This window comes from Oncorhynchus clarkii, chromosome 21 (genome assembly GCF_045791955.1).
Source record: "Oncorhynchus clarkii lewisi isolate Uvic-CL-2024 chromosome 21, UVic_Ocla_1.0, whole genome shotgun sequence".
Classification (NCBI taxonomy): Eukaryota; Metazoa; Chordata; class Actinopteri; order Salmoniformes; family Salmonidae; genus Oncorhynchus; species Oncorhynchus clarkii.
The window spans coordinates 53,822,078-53,844,240 of NC_092167.1; the positions used below are offsets into that span (position 1 = coordinate 53,822,078).

Genomic DNA, 22,163 nt, shown 5'->3' on the forward strand with positions numbered 1-22,163 from the left:
TTCACTTCCAGATAGACCTGTAACCCTATTCACTCCCAGGTATGACAGAGTGATTGACCTGTAACCCTATTCACTACCAGGTAGACCTGTAACCCTATTAGCTCCCAGATAGACCTGTAACCCTATTCACTCCCAGGTATGACAGTGATTGACCTTTAACCCTATTCACTCCCAGATTGACCTGTAACCCTATTCATTCCCAGATTGACCTGTAACCCTATGCATTCCCAGGTGTGACAGAGTGATTGACCTGTAACCCTATTCATTCCCAGATTAACCTGTAACCCTATTAATTCCCAGGTGTGACAGAGTGATTGACCTGTTACCCTATTCATTCCCAGGTATGACAGAGTGATTGACCTGTAACCCTATTCATTCCCAGGTGTGACAGAGTGATTGACCTGTAACCCTATTCATTCCCAGGTGTGACAGAGTGATTGACCTGTAACCCTATTCATTCCCAGATAGACCTGTAACCCTATTCATTCCCAGATTGACCTGTAACACTATTCATTCCCAGGTGTTACAGAGTGATTGACCTGTAACCCTATTCATTCCCAGATTGACCTGTAACCCTATTCATTCCCAGATTGACCTGTAACCCTATTCATTCCCAGATTGACCTGTAACCCTATTCATTCCCAAGTGTGACAGAGTGATTGACCTGTAACCCTATTAATTCCCAGATTAACCTGACCTGTGTGACAGAGTGATTGACCTGTAACCCTATTGACAGAATGATTGACCTGTAACCCTATTCATTCCCAGATAGACCTGTACCTGTAACCCTATTCATTCCCAGGTGTGACAGAGTGATTGACCTGTAACCCTATTCATTCCCTGGTGTGACAGAGTGATTGACCTGTAACCCTATTCATTCCCAGGTGTGACAGAATGATTGACCTGTAACCCTATTCATTCCCAGATAGACCTGTAACCCTATTCATTCCCAGATTGACCTGTAACCCTATTCATTCCCAGGTGTTACAGAGTGATTGACCTGTAACCCTATTCATTCCCAGATTGACCTGTAACCCTATTCATTCCCAGATTGACCTGTAACCCTATTCATTCCCAGGTGTGACAGAGTGATTGACCTGTAACCCTATTCATTTCCAGGTATGACAGAGTGATTGACCTGTAACCCTATTCATTCCCAGGTGTGACAGAGTGATTGACCTGTAACCCTATTCATTCCCAGGTTTGACAGAGTGATTGACCTGTAACCCTATTCACTCCCAGTTAGACCTGTAAAACCATTCACTCCCAGGTAGACCTGTAACCCTATTCACTCCCAGGTAGACCTGTAACCCTATTCACTCCCAGATAGACCTGTAACCCTATTCACTACCAGATAGACCTGTAACCCTATTAGCTCCCAGATATACCTGTAACCCTATTCACTCCCAGATAGACCTGTAACCCTATTCACTCCCAGATAGACCTGTAACCCTATTCACTCCCAGGTATGACAGAGTGATTGACCTGTAACCATATTCACTACCAGGTAGACCTGTAACCCTATTAGCCCCCAGATAGACCTGTATCCCTATTCGCTCCCAGATAGACCTGTAACCCTATTCACTCCCAGGTATGACCTGTAACCCTATTCACTCCCAGGTAGACCTGTAACCCTATTCACTCCCAGGTAGACCTGTAACCCTATTCACTCCCAGGTAGACCTGTAACCCTATTCACTCCCAGGTAGACCTGTAACCCTATTCACTCCCAGGTAGACCTGTAACCCTATTCACTCCCAGATAGACCTGTAACTATATTCGCTACCAGATAGACCTGTAACCCTATTAGCTCCCAGATATACCTGTAACCCTATTCACTCGCAGATAGACCTGTAACCCTATTCACTTCCAGATAGACCTGTAACCCTATTCACTTCCAGGTATGACAGAGTGATTGACCTGTAACCCTATTCACTACCAGGTAGACCTGTAACCCTATTAGCTCCCAGATAGACCTGTAACCCTATTCACTCCCAGGTATGACAGTGATTGACCTTTAACCCTATTCTCTCCCAGATAGACCTGTAACCCTATTCACTCCCAGATATACCTGTAACCCTATTCAATACCAGGTAGGCCTGTAACCCTATTAACTCCCAGATAGACCTGTAACCCTATTCACTCCCAGGTAGACCTGTAACCCTATTCACTCTCAGATAGACCTGTAACCCTATTCACTCCTAGATAGACCTGTAACCCTATTAGCTCCCAGATAGACCTGTAACCCTATTCACTCCCAGGTATGACAGTGATTGACCTTTAACCCTATTCACTCCCAGATAGACCTGTAACCCTATTCACTCCCAGATATACCTGTAACCCTATTCACTACCAGGTAGACCTGTAACCCTATTAGCTCCCAGATAGACCTGTAACCCTATTTACTCCCAGGTATGACAGTGATTGACCTTTAACCCTATTCACTCCCAGATAGACCTGTAACCCTATTCACTCCCAGGTAGACCTGTAACCCTATTCACTCCCAGATAGACCTGTAACCCTATTCACTCCCAAATAGACCTGTAACCTTATTCACTCCCAGATAGACCTGTAACCCTATTCACTACCAGATAGACCTGTAACCCTATTAGCTCCCAGATATACCTGTAACCCTATTCACTCCCAGATAGACCTGTAACCTTTTTCACTTCCAGATAGACCTGTAACCCTATTCATTCCCAGGTGTGACAGAGTGATTGACCTGTAACCCTATTCATTCCCAGGTTTGACAGAGTGATTGACCTGTAACCCTATTCATTCCCAGATTGACCTGTAACCCTATTCATTCCCAAGTGTGACAGAGTGATTGACCTGTAACCCTATTAATTCCCAGATTAACCTGTAACCCTATTCATTCCCAGGTGTGACAGAGTGATTGACCTGTAACCCTATTCATTCCCTGGTGTGACAGAGTGATTGACCTGTAACCCTATTCATTCCCAGGTGTGACAGAATGATTGACCTGTAACCCTATTCATTCCCAGATAGACCTGTAACCCTATTCATTCCCAGATTGACCTGTAACCCTATTCATTCCCAGGTGTTACAGAGTGATTGACCTGTAACCCTATTCATTCCCAGATTGACCTGTAACCCTATTCATTCCCAGATTGACCTGTAACCCTATTCATTCCCAGGTGTGACAGAGTGATTGACCTGTAACCCTATTCATTTCCAGGTATGACAGAGTGATTGACCTGTAACCCTATTCATTCCCAGGTGTGACAGAGTGATTGACCTGTAACCCTATTCATTCCCAGGTTTGACAGAGTGATTGACCTGTAACCCTATTCACTCCCAGGTAGACCTGTAACCCTATTCACTCCCAGGTAGACCTGTAACCCTATTCACTCCCAGATAGACCTGTAACCCTATTCACTACCAGATAGACCTGTAACCCTATTAGCTCCCAGATATACCTGTAACCCTATTCACTCCCAGATAGACCTGTAACCCTATTCACTCCCAGATAGACCTGTAACCCTATTCACTCCCAGGTATGACAGAGTGATTGACCTGTAACCATATTCACTACCAGGTAGACCTGTAACCCTATTAGCCCCCAGATAGACCTGTATCCCTATTCGCTCCCAGATAGACCTGTAACCCTATTCACTCCCAGGTATGACCTGTAACCCTATTCACTCCCAGGTAGACCTGTAACCCTATTCACTCCCAGGTAGACCTGTAACCCTATTCACTCCCAGGTAGACCTGTAACCCTATTCACTCCCAGGTAGACCTGTAACCCTATTCACTCCCAGGTAGACCTGTAACCCTATTCACTCCCAGATAGACCTGTAACTATATTCGCTACCAGATAGACCTGTAACCCTATTAGCTCCCAGATATACCTGTAACCCTATTCACTCGCAGATAGACCTGTAACCCTATTCACTTCCAGATAGACCTGTAACCCTATTCACTCCCAGGTATGACAGAGTGATTGACCTGTAACCCTATTCACTACCAGGTAGACCTGTAACCCTATTAGCTCCCAGATAGACCTGTAACCCTATTCACTCCCAGGTATGACAGTGATTGACCTTTAACCCTATTCTCTCCCAGATAGACCTGTAACCCTATTCACTCCCAGATATACCTGTAACCCTATTCACTACCAGGTAGGCCTGTAACCCTATTAGCTCCCAGATAGACCTGTAACCCTATTCACTCCCAGGTAGACCTGTAACCCTATTCACTCCCAGATAGACCTGTAACCCTATTCACTCCTAGATAGACCTGTAACCCTATTAGCTCCCAGATAGACCTGTAACCCTATTCACTCCCAGGTATGACAGTGATTGACCTTTAACCCTATTCACTCCCAGATAGACCTGTAACCCTATTCACTCCCAGATATACCTGTAACCCTATTCACTCCCAGATAGACCTGTAACCCTATTCACTCCCAAAATAGACCTGTAACCTTATTCACTCCCAGATAGACCTGTAACCCTATTCACTACCAGATAGACCTGTAACCCTATTAGCTCCCAGATATACCTGTAACCCTATTCACTCCCAGATAGACCTGTAACCCTATTCACTTCCAGATAGACCTGTAACCCTATTCATTCCCAGGTGTGACAGAGTGATTGACCTGTAACCCTATTCATTCCCAGGTTTGACAGAGTGATTGACCTGTAACCCTATTCACTCCCAGGTAGACCTGTAACCCTATTCATTCCCAGGTGTGACAGAGTGATTGACCTGTAACCCTATTCATTCCCAGATAGACCTGTAACCCTATTCATTCCCAGATTGACCTGTAACCCTATTAATTCCCAGGTGTTACAGAGTGATTGACCTGTAACCCTATTCATTCCCAGATTGACCCGTAACCCTATTCATTCCCAGATTGACCTTTAACCCAATTCACTCCCAAATTGACCTGTAACCCCATTCATTCCCAGGTGTGACAGAGTGATTGACCTGCAACCCTATTCATTCCCAGGTGTGACAGAGTGATTGACCTGTATCCCTATTCATTCCCAGATTGACCTGTAACCCTATTCACTCCCAGGTAGACCTGTAACCCTATTCATTCCCAGGTGTGACAGAGTGATTGACCTGTAACCCTATTCATTCCCAGATAGACCTGTAACCCTATTCATTCCCAGATTGACCTGTAACCCTATTCATTCCCAGGTGTTACAGAGTGATTGACCTGTAACCCTATTCATTCCCAGATTGACCCGTAACCCTATTCATTCCCAGATTGACCTTTAACCCAATTCACTCCCAAATTGACCTGTAACCCCATTCATTCCCAGGTGTGACAGAGTGATTGACCTGTAACCCTATTCATTCCCAGGTGTGACAGAGTGATTGACCTGTATCCCTATTCATTCCCAGATTGACCTGTAACCCTATTCATTCCCAGATTGACCTGTAACCCTATTCATTCCCAGGTGTAACAGAGTGATTGACCTGTAACCCTATTCATTCCCAGGTGTGACAGAGAGATTGACCTGTAACCCTATTCATTCCCAGATTGACCTGTAACCCTATTCATTCCCAGATTGACTTGTAACCCCATTCATTCCCAAATTGACCTGTAACCCTATTTATTCCCAGGTGTGACAGAGTGATTGACCTGTAACCCTCTTCATTCCCAGATTGACCTGTAACCCTATTCACTCCCAGATAGACCTGTAACCCTATTCATTCCCAGGTGTGGCAGAGTGATTGACCTGTAACCCTATTCATTCCCAGGTGTGAGAGTGATTGACCTGTAACCCTATTGATTCCCAGATTGACCTGTAACCCTATTCATTCCCAGATTGACCTGTAACCCTATTCATTTCAAGATAGACCTGTAACCCTTTTCATTCCCAGGTATGACAGAGTGATTGACCTGTAACCCTATTCATTCCCAGATAGACCTGTAACCCTATTCATTCCCAGATAGACCTGTAACCCTATTCATTCCCAGGTGTGACAGAGTGATTGACCTGTAACCCTATTCATTCCCAGGTATGACCGAGCGATTGACCTGTTCACCAGGTCCTGTGCAGGCTACTGCGTAGCCACCTTCATCCTGGGTATTGGAGACAGACACAACTCCAACATCATGGTTAAGGAGAACGGACAGGTAACACACATACCATCTATCTGAAGAAATGAACCAATAGGTAACTCTGATTTTTTATTTTCCATCTTCTCTACCTCTCCATCCTCTCCATCCGCTCCCTCCATCCTATCTCTCTGTCTCCATCCTCTCTCCCTCCTCTCCATCCACTCCCTCCATCCTCTCTCTCTCCCTCCTCTCCATCCACTCCCTCCATTCTATCTCTGTCTCCATCCCCTCTCTCTCCCTCCTCACCATCCACTCCCTCCATCCTATCTCTCTGTCTCCATCCTCTTTCTCTCCCTCTCCATCCTGTCTCTCCCTCTCCATCCTCTCTCCCTCTCCATCCTCTCTCTCCCTCTCCATCCTGTCTCTCACTCTCTATCCTCTCTCTCCCTCTCCATCCTGTCTCTCACTCTCCATCCTGTCTCTCACTCTCCATCCTGTCTCTCCCTCTCCATCTTCTCTCTCCCTCTCCATCCTCTCTCTCCCTCTCCATCCTGTCTCTCACTCTCCATCCTCTCTCTCCCTCTCCATCCTGTCTCTCCCTCTCCATCCTCTCTCTCCCTCTCCATCCTGTCTCTCCCTCTCCATCCTCTCTCTCCCTCTCCATCCTCTCTCTTCCTCTCCATCCTCTCCATCCGCTCCCTCCATCCTATCTCTCTGTCTCCATCCTCTCTCTCTCCCTCTCCATCCACTCCCTCATCCTCTCTCTCTGTCTCCATCCATCCTCTCTCTCCCTCTCCCTCTCCATCCGCTCCCTCCGTCTCCATCCTCTCTCTCTCCCTCTCCATCTGCTCCCTCCATCCTCTCTCTCTCCCTCTCCATCCATCCTCTCACTCCCTCTCCATCCTCTCTCTCTGTCTCCATCCTCTCTCTCCCTCTCCATCCTCTCCATCCATCCTCTCTCTCCCTCTCCATCCTCTCTCTCTGTCTCCATCCGCTCCCCCATCCTCTCTCTCTGTCTCCATCCTCTCTCTCCCTCTCCATCCATCCTCTCTCTCTCTGTCTCCATCCTCTCTCTCCCTCTCCATCCTCTCTCTCTCCCTCTCCATCCACTCCCCCCATCCTCTCTCTCTGTCTCCATCCTCTCTCTCTCACTCTCCATCCACTCCCTCCATCCTCTCTCTCTGTCTCCATCCGCTCCATCCATCCTCTCTCTCCCTATCCATCCACTCCCCCCATCCTCTCTCTCTGTCTCCATCCTCTCTCTCTCACTCTCCATCCACTCCCTCCATCCTCTCTCTCTGTCTCCATCCACTCCCTCCATCCACTCCCTCTGTCTCCATCCTCTCTCTCTCCCTCTCCATCCTCTCTCTCTCCCTCTCCATCCTCTCCCTCTCCATCCACTCCCTCCATCCTCTCTCTCTGTCTCCATCCTCTCTCTCTCTCACTCTCCATCCACTCCCTCCATCCTCTCTCTCTGTCTCCATCCACTGTCTCCATCCTCTCTCTCTCCCTCTCCATCTGCTCCCTCCATCATCTCTCTCTGCCTCCATCCTCTCGCTCTCCCTCCGCTCCCTCCATCTCCATCCTCTCTCTCCCTCTCCATCCTCTCTCTCTGTCTCCATCCGCTCCATCCATCATCTCTCTCCCTATCCATCCTCTCCATCCACTCCCTCTGTCTCCATCCTCTCTCTCTCCCTCTCCATCTGCTCCCTCCATCCTCTCTCTCTCTCTCCCTCTCCATCCTCACCCTCCCTCTCCATCCTCTCCATCCTCTCTCTCTGTATCCATCCGCTCCATCCATCCTCTCTCTCCCTCTCCATCCTCTCTCTCCCTCTCCATCCTCTCTCTTTTTATTCATCCGCTCCATCCATCCTCTCCCTATCCATCCTCTCCATCCTCTCTCTCTCCCTCTCCATCCTCTCCATCCACTCCCTCTGTCTCCATCCTCTCTCTCTCCCTCTCCATCCGCTCCCTCCATCATCTCTCTCTGCCTCCATCCTCTCTCTCTGTCTCCATCCGCTCCATCCATCCTCTCTCTCCCTATCCATCCTCTCCATCCACTCCCTCTGTCTCCATCCTCTCTCTCTCCCTCTCCTTCTGCTCCCTCCATCCTCTCTCTCTCCCTCTCCATCCTCTCCCTCCATCCTCTCTCTCTGTCTCCATCCTCTCTCTCTCTCACTCTCCATCCACTCCCTCCATCCTCTCTCTCTGTCTCCATTCGCTCCATCCATCCTCTCTCTCCCTATCCATCCTCTCCATCCACTCCCTCTGTCTCCTTCCTCTCTCTCTCCCTCTCCATCCTCTCTCTCTCCCTCTCCATCCTCTCCCTCTCCATCCACTCCCTCCATCCTCTCTCTCTGTCTCCATCCTCTCTCTCTCTCACTCTCCATCCACTCCCTCCATCCTCTCTCTCTGTCTCCATCCGCTGTCTCCATCCTCTCTCTCTCCCTCTCCATCTGCTCCCTCCATCATCTCTCTCTGCCTCCATCCTCTCTCTCTGTCTCCATCCGCTCCATCCATCCTCTCTCTCCCTATCCATCCTCTCCATCCACTCCCTCTGTCTCCATCCTCTCTCTCTCCCTCTCCTTCCGCTCCCTCCATCCTCTCTCTCTCCCTCTCCATCCTCTCCCTCCATCCTCTCTCTCTGTCTCCATCCTCTCTCTCTCTCACTCTCCATCCACTCCCTCCATCCTCTCTCTCTGTCTCCATTCGCTCCATCCATCCTCTCTCTCCCTATCCATCCTCTCCATCCACTCCCTCTGTCTCCTTCCTCTCTCTCTCCCTCTCCATCCTCTCTCTCTCCCTCTCCATCCTCTCCCTCTCCATCCACTCCCTCCATCCTCTCTCTCTGTCTCCATCCTCTCTCTCTCTCACTCTCCATCCACTCCCTCCATCCTCTCTCTCTGTCTCCATCCGCTGTCTCCATCCTCTCTCTCTCCCTCTCCATCTGCTCCCTCCATCATCTCTCTCTGCCTCCATCCTCTCGCTCTCCCTCCGCTCCCTCCATCTCCATCCTCTCTCTCCCTCTCCATCCTCTCTCTCTGTCTCCATCCGCTCCATCCATCATCTCTCTCCCTATCCATCCTCTCCATCCACTCCCTCTGTCTCCATCCTCTCTCTCTCCCTCTCCATCCGCTCCCTCCATCCTCTCTCTCTCTCTCCCTCTCCATCCTCACCCTCCCTCTCCATCCTCTCCATCCTCTCTCTCTGTCTCCATCCGCTCCATCCATCCTCTCTCTCCCTCTCCATCCTCTCTCTCCCTCTCCATCCTCTCTCTTTTTATTCATCCGCTCCATCCATCCTCTCCCTATCTATCCTCTCCATCCTCTCTCTCTCCCTCTCCATCCTCTCCATCCACTCCCTCTGTCTCCATCCTCTCTCTCTCCCTCTCCATCCGCTCCTTCCATCATCTCTCTCTGCCTCCATCCTCTCTCTCTGTCTCCATTCGCTCCATCCATCCTCTCTCTCCCTATCCATCCTCTCCATCCACTCCCTCTGTCTCCATCCTCTCTCTCTCCCTCTCCATCCACCCCCCCCCCCTAGCTGTTCCATATAGACTTTGGCCACTTCCTGGATCATAAGAAGAAGAAGTTTGGCTATAAGAGAGAGAGAGTTCCCTTCGTTCTGACACAAGACTTCCTGATTGTCATCAGTAAGGGAGTCCAGGAGTGTACCAAGACCAAAGAGTTTGAGAGGTACAACATACACCGTACACATACAAACAGTACACACACAGAGAACACACCCCCTGTTAACCCCCCCCTTCCCCACAGGTTCCAGGAGATGTGTTACAAGGCGTACCTATCCATCCGACAGCATGCCTCTCTGTTCATCAACCTGTTCTCCCTGTTGCTGGGCTGTGGCATGCCTGAACTACAGTCCTTTGATGACATTGCTTACCTGAGGAAGACCCTCGCTCTGGAGAAGAGCCAACAGGTAATACAGAACCCCTGACCCCTAACCGTACCTGAGGAAGACCCTCGCTCTGGAGAAGAGCCAACAGGTAATACAGAACCCCTGACCCCTAACCGTACCTGAGGAAGACCCTCGCTCTGGAGAAGAGCCAACAGGTAATACAGAACCCCTGACCCCTAACCGTACCTGAGGAAGACCCTCGCTCTGGAGAAGAGCCAACAGGTAATACAGAACCCCTGACCCCTAACCGTACCTGAGGAAGACCCTCGCTCTGGAGAAGAGCCAACAGGTAATACAGAACCCCTGACCCCTAACCGTACCTGAGGAAGACCCTCGCTCTGGAGAAGAGCCAACAGGTAATACAGAACCCCTGACCCCTAACCGTACCTGAGGAAGACCCTCGCTCTGGAGAAGAGCCAACAGGTAATACAGAACCCCTGACCCCTAACCGTACCTGAGGAAGACCCTCGCTCTGGAGAAGAGCCAACAGGTAATACAGAACCCCTGACCCCTAACCCCTAACCTTACCTGAGGAAGACCCTCGCTCTGGAGAAGAGCCAACAGGTAATACAGAACCCCTGACCCCTAACCGTACCTGAGGAAGACCCTCGCTCTGGAGAAGAGCCAACAGGTAATACAGAACCCCTGACCCCTAACCGTACCTGAGGAAGACCCTCGCTCTGGAGAAGAGCCAACAGGTAATACAGAACCCCTGACCCCTAACCGTACCTGAGGAAGACCCTCGCTCTGGAGAAGAGCCAACAGGTAATACAGAACCCCTGACCCCTAACCGTACCTGAGGAAGACCCTCGCTCTGGAGAAGAGCCAACAGGTAATACAGAACCCCTGACCCCTAACCGTACCTGAGGAAGACCCTCGCTCTGGAGAAGAGCCAACAGGTAATACAGAACCCCTGACCCCTAACCGTACCTGAGGAAGACCCTCGCTCTGGAGAAGAGCCAACAGGTAATACAGAACCCCTGACCCCTAACCGTACCTGAGGAAGACCCTCGCTCTGGAGAAGAGCCAACAGGTAATACAGAACCCCTGACCCCTAACCGTACCTGAGGAAGACCCTCGCTCTGGAGAAGAGCCAACAGGTAATACAGAACCCCTGACCCCTAACCGTACCTGAGGAAGACCCTCGCTCTGGAGAAGAGCCAACAGGTAATACAGAACCCCTGACCCCTAACCGTACCTGAGGAAGACCCTCGCTCTGGAGAAGAGCCAACAGGTAATACAGAACCCCTGACCCCTAACCGTACCTGAGGAAGACCCTCGCTCTGGAGAAGAGCCAACAGGTAATACAGAACCCCTGACCCCTAACCGTACCTGAGGAAGACCCTCGCTCTGGAGAAGAGCCAACAGGTAATACAGAACCCCTGACCCCTAACCGTACCTGAGGAAGACCCTCGCTCTGGAGAAGAGCCAACAGGTAATACAGAACCCCTGACCCCTAACCGTACCTGAGGAAGACCCTCGCTCTGGAGAAGAGCCAACAGGTAATACAGAACCCCTGACCCCTAACCGTACCTGAGGAAGACCCTCGCTCTGGAGAAGAGCCAACAGGTAATACAGAACCCCTGACCCCTAACCGTACCTGAGGAAGACCCTCGCTCTGGAGAAGAGCCAACAGGTAATACAGAACCCCTGACCCCTAACCGTACCTGAGGAAGACCCTCGCTCTGGAGAAGAGCCAACAGGTAATACAGAACCCCTGACCCCTAACCGTACCTGAGGAAGACCCTCGCTCTGGAGAAGAGCCAACAGGTAATACAGAACCCCTGACCCCTAACCGTACCTGAGGAAGACCCTCGCTCTGGAGAAGAGCCAACAGGTAATACAGAACCCCTGACCCCTAACCGTACCTGAGGAAGACCCTCGCTCTGGAGAAGAGCCAACAGGTAATACAGAACCCCTGACCCCTAACCGTACCTGAGGAAGACCCTCGCTCTGGAGAAGAGCCAACAGGTAATACAGAACCCCTGACCCCTAACCGTACCTGAGGAAGACCCTCGCTCTGGAGAAGAGCCAACAGGTAATACAGAACCCCTGACCCCTAACCGTACCTGAGGAAGACCCTCGCTCTGGAGAAGAGCCAACAGGTAATACAGAACCCCTGACCCCTAACCGTACCTGAGGAAGACCCTCGCTCTGGAGAAGAGCCAACAGGTAATACAGAACCCCTGACCCCTAACCGTACCTGAGGAAGACCCTCGCTCTGGAGAAGAGCCAACAGGTAATACAGAACCCCTGACCCCTAACCGTACCTGAGGAAGACCCTCGCTCTGGAGAAGAGCCAACAGGTAATACAGAACCCCTGACCCCTAACCGTACCTGAGGAAGACCCTCGCTCTGGAGAAGAGCCAACAGGTAATACAGAACCCCTGACCCCTAACCGTACCTGAGGAAGACCCTCGCTCTGGAGAAGAGCCAACAGGTAATACAGAACCCCTGACCCCTAACCGTACCTGAGGAAGACCCTCGCTCTGGAGAAGAGCCAACAGGTAATACAGAACCCCTGACCCCTAACCCCTAACCTTACCTGAGGAAGACCCTCGCTCTGGAGAAGAGCCAACAGGTAATACAGAACCCCTGACCCCTAACCGTACCTGAGGAAGACCCTCGCTCTGGAGAAGAGCCAACAGGTAATACAGAACCCCTGACCCCTAACCGTACCTGAGGAAGACCCTCGCTCTGGAGAAGAGCCAACAGGTAATACAGAACCCCTGACCCCTAACCGTACCTGAGGAAGACCCTCGCTCTGGAGAAGAGCCAACAGGTAATACAGAACCCCTGACCCCTAACCGTACCTGAGGAAGACCCTCGCTCTGGAGAAGAGCCAACAGGTAATACAGAACCCCTGACCCCTAACCGTACCTGAGGAAGACCCTCGCTCTGGAGAAGAGCCAACAGGTAATACAGAACCCCTGACCCCTAACCGTACCTGAGGAAGACCCTCGCTCTGGAGAAGAGCCAACAGGTAATACAGAACCCCTGACCCCTAACCGTACCTGAGGAAGACCCTCGCTCTGGAGAAGAGCCAACAGGTAATACAGAACCCCTGACCCCTAACCGTACCTGAGGAAGACCCTCGCTCTGGAGAAGAGCCAACAGGTAATACAGAACCCCTGACCCCTAACCGTACCTGAGGAAGACCCTCACTCTGGATAAGAGCCAACAGGTAATACAGAACCCCTGACCCCTAACCGTACCTGAGGAAGACCCTCGCTCTGGAGAAGAGCCAACAGGTAATACAGAACCCCTGACCCCTAACCGTACCTGAGGAAGACCCTCACTCTGGAGAAGAGCCAACAGGTAATACAGAACCCCTGACCCCTAACCGTACCTGAGGAAGACCCTCGCTCTGGAGAAGAGCCAACAGGTAATACAGAACCCCTGACCCCTAACCGTACCTGAGGAAGACCCTCACTCTGGAGAAGAGCCAACAGGTAATACAGAACCCCTGACCCCTAACCGTACCTGAGGAAGACCCTCACTCTGGATAAGAGCCAACAGGTAGTATAGAACCCCTGACCCTACCTGAGGAAGACCCTCGCTCTGGAGAAGAGCCAACAGGTAATACAGAACCCCTGACCCCTTACCGTACCTGAGGAAGACCCTCGCTCTGGAGAAGAGCCAACAGGTAATACAGAACCCCTGACCCCTAACCGTACCTGAGGAAGACCCTCGCTCTGGAGAAGAGCCAACAGGTAGTACAGAACCCCTGACCCTACCTGAGGAAGACCCTCGCTCTGGAGAAGAGCCAACAGGTAATACAGAACCCCTGACCCCTAACCCCTAACCGTACCTGAGGAAGACCCTCACTCTGGATAAGAGCCAACAGGTAGTATAGAACCCCTGACCCTACCTGAGGAAGACCCTCGCTCTGGAGAAGAGCCAACAGGTAATACAGAACCCCTGACCCCTAACCGTACCTGAGGAAGACCCTCGCTCTGGAGAAGAGCCAACAGGTAATACAGAACCCCTGACCCCTAACCGTACCTGAGGAAGACCCTCGCTCTGGAGAAGAGCCAACAGGTAGTACAGAACCCCTGACCCTACCTGAGGAAGACCCTCGCTCTGGAGAAGAGCCAACAGGTAATACAGAACCCCTGACCCCTAACCCCTAACCGTACCTGAGGAAGACCCTCACTCTGGATAAGAGCCAACAGGTAGTATAGAACCCCTGACCCTACCTGAGGAAGACCCTCGCTCTGGAGAAGAGCCAACAGGTAGTACAGAACCCCTGACCCCTAACCGTACCTGAGGAAGACCCTCGCTCTGGAGAAGAGCCAACAGGCAGTACAGAATCCCTGACCCCTGACCCTATCTGAGGAAAACCCTCGCTCTGTAGACGAGCTAACATGCAGTACAGAACCCCTGACCCCTAACCCCTAACCGTACCAGAGGAAAACCCTCGCTCTGTAGACGAGCCAACAGGCAGTACAGAACCCCTGACCCTATCTGAGGAAAACCCTTGCTCTGTAGACGAGCCAACAGGCAGTACAGAACCCCTGACCCCTGACCCTATCTGAGGAAAATCCTCGCTCTGTAGACGAGCTAACAGGCAGTTAGACCTGTCCCAGGTCTATATCAGTCCCTGATTAGAGGGGAATCACCCACCTGGTGTCCCAGGTCTATATCAGTCCCTGATTAGAGGGGAATCACCCACCTGGTGTCCCAAGTCTATATCAGTCCCTGATTAGAGGGGAATCACCCACCTGGTATCCCAGATCTAAATCAGCCCCTGATTAGAGGGGAATCACCCACCTGGTGTCCCAGGTCTAAATCAGTCCCTGGTTAGAGGGGAATCACCCACCTGGTGTCCCAGGTCTAAATCAGTCCCTGATTAGAGGGGGACAATGAAAAATGCAGTGGATCTGGCCTGCACCAGATTTGAATTTTCCTGCCGTAATGTGTAGTGAAGTTACAACATGCATTAATATTTATTACGGATCCCCATTAGCCGTCTCTCTGTGTCTTATAACCTGTTATAACATGTTTGTGTCACCAGGAGGCTCTGGAGTACTTCACCAAGCAAATGAACGATGCTCACCATGGAGGATGGACCACTAAGATGGACTGGATCTTCCACACCATCAGACACATGCCCAACGAACACTGACATGCCCCCCCCCCCCCCCCCCCCCCACACACACACACAGAGAGAGAGGGAGAGTCACACACACAGAGGGAGAATCACACACACACAGAGAGAGAGAGAGAGAGAGAGTAACATACACACACAGAGAGAGAGAGAGAGAGTCACATACACACAGAGAGAGAGAGAGAGAGAGAGAGAGAGAGAGAGAGAGAGAGAGAGAGAGAGAGAGAGAGAGAGAGAGAGAGTCACACACACAGAGAGAGAGAGAGAGAGTCACACACACACACAGAGAGAGAGAGAGAGAGAGAGAGAGAGAGAGTCACACACACACACAGAGAATCCCATTTGATATGAAGATGCAATAACCATTATGTTACTACCAACAGTAGCTAAAACATTCTAACACACCTTCTCCTTCCCATAAACACACGTTCCCCCTCCCCTCCCATGAACACACATTCCCCCTCCCAAGAACACACCTTCTCCTTCCCATAAACACACATTCCCCCTCCCCTCCCATAAACACATATTCCCCCTCCCCTCTCATAAACACACATTCCCCCTCCCCTCCCATAAACACACGTTCCCCCTCCCCTCGCATAAACACACGTTCCCCTCCCCTCTCATAAACACACATTCCCCCTCCCCTCCCATAAACACACGTTCCCCCTCCCATAAACACACGTTCCCCTCCCACATAGGGCTGTTGTGGGGACCGTATTACCGCCACACCAGAAGTCATGACCACAGTAAATATTCAATGGGAGTCTCCTCTTACGTACTCTGGACATGTTAGTAGTACCCAACTCGCTAAAGACCTTCAGGTCCTACTGGCCTGGTACTCAGGGCTCTCTCGTCCCTCCATCAGGTCCTAATGGCCCGGTACTCAGGGCTCTCTCGTCCCTCCATCAGGTCCTAATGGCCTGGTACTCAGGGCTCTCTTGTCCCTCCATCAGGTCCTAATGGCCTGGTACTCAGGGCTCTCTCGTCCCTCCATCAGGTCCTAATGGCCCGGTACTCAGGGCTCTATTGTTCCTCCATCAGGTCCTAATGGCCTGGTACTCAGGGCTCTCTTGTACCTCCATCAGGTCCTAATGGCCTGGTACTCAGGGCTCTATTGTCCCTCCATCAGGTCCTAATGGCCTGGTACTCAGGGCTCTATTGTCCCTCCATCAGGTCCTAATGGCCTGGTACTCAGGGCTCTATCGTCCCTCCATCAGGTTCTAATGGCCTGGTACTCAGGGCTCTATTGTCCCTCCATCAGGTCCTAATGGCCTGGTACTCAGGTCTCTATTGTCCCTCCATCAGGTCCTAATGGCCTGGTACTCAGGACTCTATTGTCCCTCCATCAGGTCCTAATGGCCTGGTACTCAGGTCTCTATTGTCCCTCCATCAGGTCCTAATGGCCTGGTACTCAGGTCTCTATTGTCCCTCCATCAGGTCCTAATGGTCTGGTACCCAGGGCTCTATTGTTCCTCCATCAGGTCCTAATGGCCTGGTACTCAGGTCTCTATTGTCCCTCCATCAGGTCCTAATGGCCTGGTACTCAGGTCTCTATTGTCCCTCCATCAGGTCCTAATGGTCTGGTACTCAGGGCTCTATTGGTCCTCTAACCACTCTGAAGTCAATGCAAATACAATTTAAAATCACATTAAATACTGATCATCAAAACAGTACCGTATTTTTAAAAACTCACCTCACTGTGATGATGAATTTGAAGAAAGATGTTCAACAACAGGTTGAAACTGAGTGGAAAACCTGGTCCTTGTGGATGTAAAAGTACAAATGGATAGTTAGCTAGCTAACTATTGTAACGGCAACTAATGTTGTGCTTGTATATGTGATGGATTGCAGACCAGGTGCCGTAGACTGTATAGTTTGCAGTGCGGTTAGCCTAGTTAGCCAACTAGCATGCTAACTCGTTGAGAAACACTCAGAGGTATATTAGAGCTGATTATAGGCCTACTATATATATGAGCCCAAGACAGGAACAACATCTGAATTTAAATAATGATTGTTCCCTTATACAATACATAGCCTATTGCATATTACGCACGGCAGAAAAAACTGATTTAAAAAAAAAAACTGATTTAAGATGTCTTTGGTACATAATTGGTCTAGCCTATACTCCAACATTAAACACAGGGTTGGAGAGCCCATGGCATACAGAGTACTGGGTAGCTGTATGAACAGGGTAGGAGAGCCCATGGTATACAGAGTACTGGGTAGCTACAGGAACAGGGTAGGAGGCCCATGGTATACAGAGTACTGGGTAGCTACAGGAACAGGGTAGGAGAGCCCATGGCATACCGAGTTTGGGTGGAAAACCACCTGTCGCACAACGAGAGGCTGCGTGCTCCTCAAACTGGTGGATTTGTGGAGTGAAATGTGTTCCCAGACATTCCTATATGGAATCAGGCGGTGTTGATGTCTGCCACTGAAAAGAGGATCTCAGCTGCCTCTATTAGCCACATGTTCTGCTATTAAACCAGAGTATGATTGAAGAAGGACCGGGGGAAGTGGAGCCCCATGTTCCCGTACACACAGAGGACGTGTTTATCCTCCTGGTCATTCTACATATCAGTAAAGACAAGATTCAATTCAGAATAGGCTGCACACGTTCTCTCATCGAGTGATCATATTTTCACCCATCACACGGAGACAAGGAACAGAGTGCAAGCTTGTTATGCGAATTTCTCAAATCCTAGTCCCATACACACACACACTGTCCCTGCCTAGAAAATATGACTCTCTCTCTCTCTCTCTCAGAATACACACAGACACACACTGTCCCTGCCTAGAAAATATGACTCTCTCTCTCTCAGAATACACAGACACACACACACACACACTGTTCCTGTCTAGAAAATATTATTCTCTCTCTCAGAAGACACACAGACACACACTGTCCCTGTCTAGAAAATATGATTCTCTCTCTCTCAGAAGACACACAGACACACACTGTCCCTGCCTAGAAAATATGACTCTCTCTCTCAGACACAATGTTAGGATGATGGTTGATGTAAGTTAGGGGTAATGTTAGGGTAATGATGTGAGTTAGGGTAATGATGTGAGTTAGGGTAATGTTAGGGTAATGATGGTTGATGTGAGTTCGGGTAATGATGTGAGTTAGGGTAATGTTAGGGTAATGATGGTTGATGCGAGTTAGGGTCATGATGGTTGATGTGAGTTAGGGTAATGATGGGTAATGAGTTAGGGTAATGCTAGGGTAATGATGGTTGATGTGAGTTAGGGTAATGATGTGAGTTAGGGTGATGTTAGGGTAATGATGTGAGTTAGGGTAATGTTAGGGTAATGATGTGAGTTTGGGTAATGCTAGGGTAATGATGTGAGTTAGGGTAATGTTAGGGTAATGATGCGAGTTTGGGTAATGCTAGGGTAATGATGTGAGTTAGGGTAATGTTAGGGTAATGATGCGAGTTTGGGTAATGCTAGGGTAATGATGTGAGTTTGGGTAATGTTATGGTAATGCTATGGTAATGATGTGAGTTAGGGTAATGATGTGAGTTAGGGTGATGCTAGGGTAATGATGTGAGTTAGGGTAATGCTAGGGTAATGCTAGGTGTAATGATGTGAGTTTGGGTAATGCTAGGGTAATGATGTGAGTTAGGGTAATGATGTGAGTTTGGGTAATGCTAGGGTAATGATGTGAGTTAGGGTAATGTTAGGGTAATGATGCGAGTTTGGGTAATGCTAAGGTAATGATGTGAGTTAGGGTAATGTTAGGGTAATGATGCGAGTTTGGGTAATGCTAGGGTAATGATGTGAGTTTGGGTAATGTTATGGTAATGCTATGGTAATGATGTGAGTTAGGGTAATGATGTGAGTTAGGGTGATGCTAGGGTAATGATGTGAGTTAGGGTAATGCTAGGGTAATGCTAGGTGTAATGATGTGAGTTTGGGTAATGCTAGGGTAATGATGTGAGTTAGGGTAATGATGTGAGTTAGGGTAATGATATGAGCTAGGGTGATGCTAGGGTAATGATGTGAGTTAGGGTAATGCTAGGGTAATGATGTGAGTTAGGGTAATGCTAGGGTAATGGTGTGAGTTGGGGTAATGCTAGGGTAATGCCAGGGTAATGATGTGAGTTAGGGTAATGCCAGGGTAATACTAGGGTAATGCCAGGGTTATGATGTGAGTTAGGGTAATGCTGAGGTAATGCTAGGGTAATTGAGAGAGGATGGATGGGGGTGTTGTGTCGGTTGTCGCTCGGGTCGTTTTTTGATCCTCAGGGTTTGGCAAAGGTCAAAGGTTGCTGCCGCAACAAAGCCAAAGGCATCATGGGAAAATATCTGACTTGCACTGAAACAGAAAAAAAATGTTGAGAAGAAAAACTTAATCGTGATCATTTCTAGTCTCTATCACCTTCCTCATCAGTCTCTATCATCTTCCTCAGCAGTTTAATAGAAAACAAGGAAAATGTTGAGTTGATACCAGTTTGTAGCCCATGTGTCCTTGTTTGAGAGACTGTGTTTGAATTGAACCAGTGTTAATGATAACCAGCGTTATTGATAACCAGGAGACTGAAGGAGTCACTGTGAGTGCAATAAGCTCTGCCCACAACACACAGAACTTAACTAAGCCCCCATTCCCCAACTAACTTAACTAGTCAATAGTCAGAGGACGGGCCTTAACTGGTCAGGACGGGTCTAGACTGGTCAGGACGGGTCTAAACTAGTCAGGGTGGGTCTAGTGGTCAGGACGGGTCTAAACTAGTCAGAACGGGTCTAGTGGTCAGGACGGGTCTAAACTAGTCAGGACGGGTCTAAACTGGTCAGGACGGGTCTAGTGGTCAGGACGGGTCTAAACTAGTCAGGACGGGTCTAGTGGTCAGGACGGGTCTAAACTAGTCAGGACGGGTCTAGTGGTCAGGACGGGTCTAAACTAGTCAGGACGGGTCTAACCAGAGGATTTTCTCTGGAATAAACTCGTCTACGTTGCTACTTTAAAGTTCTGTGTCCTGTGTGCGAGAGCTCTGCCATTCTGAATAGTGTTATCAGGGATGCCATTCTGAATAGTGTTATCAGGGATGTCATTCTTAAAGGACAATCTCAGAGAAACCTTATGAGGCCAACCATTAATAAGGTTTTCTGACTGAACTCAACCATGATATTATAGATATTAGTTATTTCAATTCTCCACATCCAGTCTGTTGTGGAAAAGGACGGACCATTAATCTCCACAATGCTGTAGTTACACAGTATGGCCACCAATCGGAAGGGTGGCCCACGGCATACAAAAACAATTCCCAGAAGGATCAATCGTGGTGATTTATTAAATCATTTCTGTGGTTGTTTTTATTATCAATGTGATGATTGATTACTGAAGTCATGACGTGTGGTTTTCATTTGTGATTGATTACCGAAGATCTGTTTGGTTGTGGAAAAACGTGATTACATTTTTCCGGGTCCAACTATCGACATCCTACATATCCATTGATCGATCCCCTGGTAGATCATCAATAACATCCATTTAGTTAGTGCATGACTAAGTTATTGGATTATAAATATATTATTTTTGAGTAATAAAACACCCGACAAACAAGCAATAGTACTCCTCAGAGGTTATAGCCACTGAGATATGGTTATAACTGGTCACAAGGGCCCTAAGGAGCGCCGTAGGCAAGTTATTAGCGGTCGTAGCATATGTGGTCAGTGAGGTGTGTGGGTGTGTTTTGAGGATCTCTGTACTGTATTTTGATAACGTTTGTATTCTACTGGTAGGTGGGTGTGGCGCCCCCTGGTGGCCAGGGAGGGCAAAGCCTGCATGTCCATTCTGATGTTTCTAGTGTATTTAATAAACATTTTACAACCTCAACCTCCTGCTCCTGTTGGACTGTATTAAAGATTGTATAGTAAGTCTTACCCATCTGTGGTATTGATATAATACATAACCCTCAGCTGAATGTTAGACCTATTTCATCTGAGTGTACAAAACATTAACACCTTCCTAATATTGAGTTGCACCTCAGAACAGCCTCAACTAGTCGAGACATGGACTCTACAAGGTGTTGAAAGCGTTCCACAGGGATGCTGGCCCCATGTTGACTCCCAAGCTTCCTACAGTTGCTTCAAATTGGCTGGATGTCGATTGGGTGGTGGACCATTCTTGATAAACACAGGAAACTGTTGAATGTGAAAAACCCAGCAGCGTTGTAGTTCTTGACACTCAACCAGTGTGCCTGACACCTACTACCATACCCTGTTCAAAGGGGCTTAAATATTTTGTCTTACCCATTCACCCTCTGAATGGCACACATACACAATCCATGTCTCAATTGTCAAGACATAAAAATCCTTCTTTAACCCGTCTCCTCCCCTTCATCTACACTGATTGAAGTGGATTTAACAGGTGACATCAATACGGGATCATTGGATTCACCTGGTCAGTCTCATTAGAATAAATACCATGTCAGATTGTGTACAGCAGAACAGAACACACAGATAAAACATTGTTCATTTTCAGAATCATAAAAATGGTATTATAAAAGCCAGTTTCTACATATGGTTTCAATTAAAAAAATAAAACAGAACAGTGTGTTTTAAAAAACAGTTACAACACGTGATAATATTGAAGAGCCTGGACACCACACAACCCTGGGAACAGCAGCATCCTCCTGGAGATACAGAGCTCTGCTATTGGACATGTTGGCCCACAGCAACGGTTACCAGGGTTACAGATGTTTAAGATGATGAGTAATCATTTACGCGTGATAATATAAGTCCCCTACGGGTTGTGTCTGGTCCAGCCCAGCTCTAACTAACCTTTGACCCCTGACCTAGGGCCAGTCCTCCAGGGTCACTGACAGACACACACGCACACCTTTCAACCAATCAGATTCCTCCTCTGGAACTGGGTGTGTTTTAGCTTGCCGTGACCCCGGGTGGGCGGAGCTTAGAGGGCGAGGTAAAACACACATACTGCTCCTACAGGCTGGAACACAACACTAACAGCTCTACTCGTCATCATCATCGTCCTCTTCATCGTCATCGTCCTCCAGGTCATCGTCGTCGTCATCATCGTCATCTCCGCCACCGGCCGCGGCGTGGGGCATTATACCAGACGAGCCCCCGGGACC

At 49.0% G+C, this 22,163-nt stretch overlaps 2 protein-coding genes across 3 annotated transcripts in view; one reads left to right on the forward strand and one right to left on the reverse strand.

The window, feature by feature from the left end:
* LOC139379531 (phosphatidylinositol 4,5-bisphosphate 3-kinase catalytic subunit alpha isoform) overlaps window positions 1-15,084 on the forward strand; it is a 167,096-nt gene extending 152,012 nt beyond the window's left edge. Inside the window, exons 23-26 of the mRNA XM_071122348.1 lie at window positions 5,999-6,116; window positions 9,585-9,736; window positions 9,815-9,977; window positions 14,974-15,084. Coding sequence (XP_070978449.1) covers window positions 5,999-6,116; window positions 9,585-9,736; window positions 9,815-9,977; window positions 14,974-15,084 — 544 coding nt within the window. The remainder of the gene's footprint in view (window positions 1-5,998; window positions 6,117-9,584; window positions 9,737-9,814; window positions 9,978-14,973) is intronic.
* The window catches only part of LOC139379146 (high mobility group protein B2-like), a 371,903-nt gene that overhangs the window by 341,061 nt on the left and 8,679 nt on the right, over window positions 1-22,163 (reverse strand). The window contains exon 6 of one of the 2 annotated variants that reach the window (XR_011628374.1): window positions 21,467-22,163. This exon is cut by the window's right edge and continues 54 nt beyond it. Coding sequence is in view for 1 of the 2 variants with exons in the window: in XM_071121987.1 (XP_070978088.1) it covers window positions 22,041-22,163 (123 nt within the window). In the remaining variant the exon portion in view is untranslated. Of the gene's footprint in view, window positions 1-20,248 lie in introns of those variants that run through there. The other variant, XM_071121987.1, reaches the window with a different exon arrangement.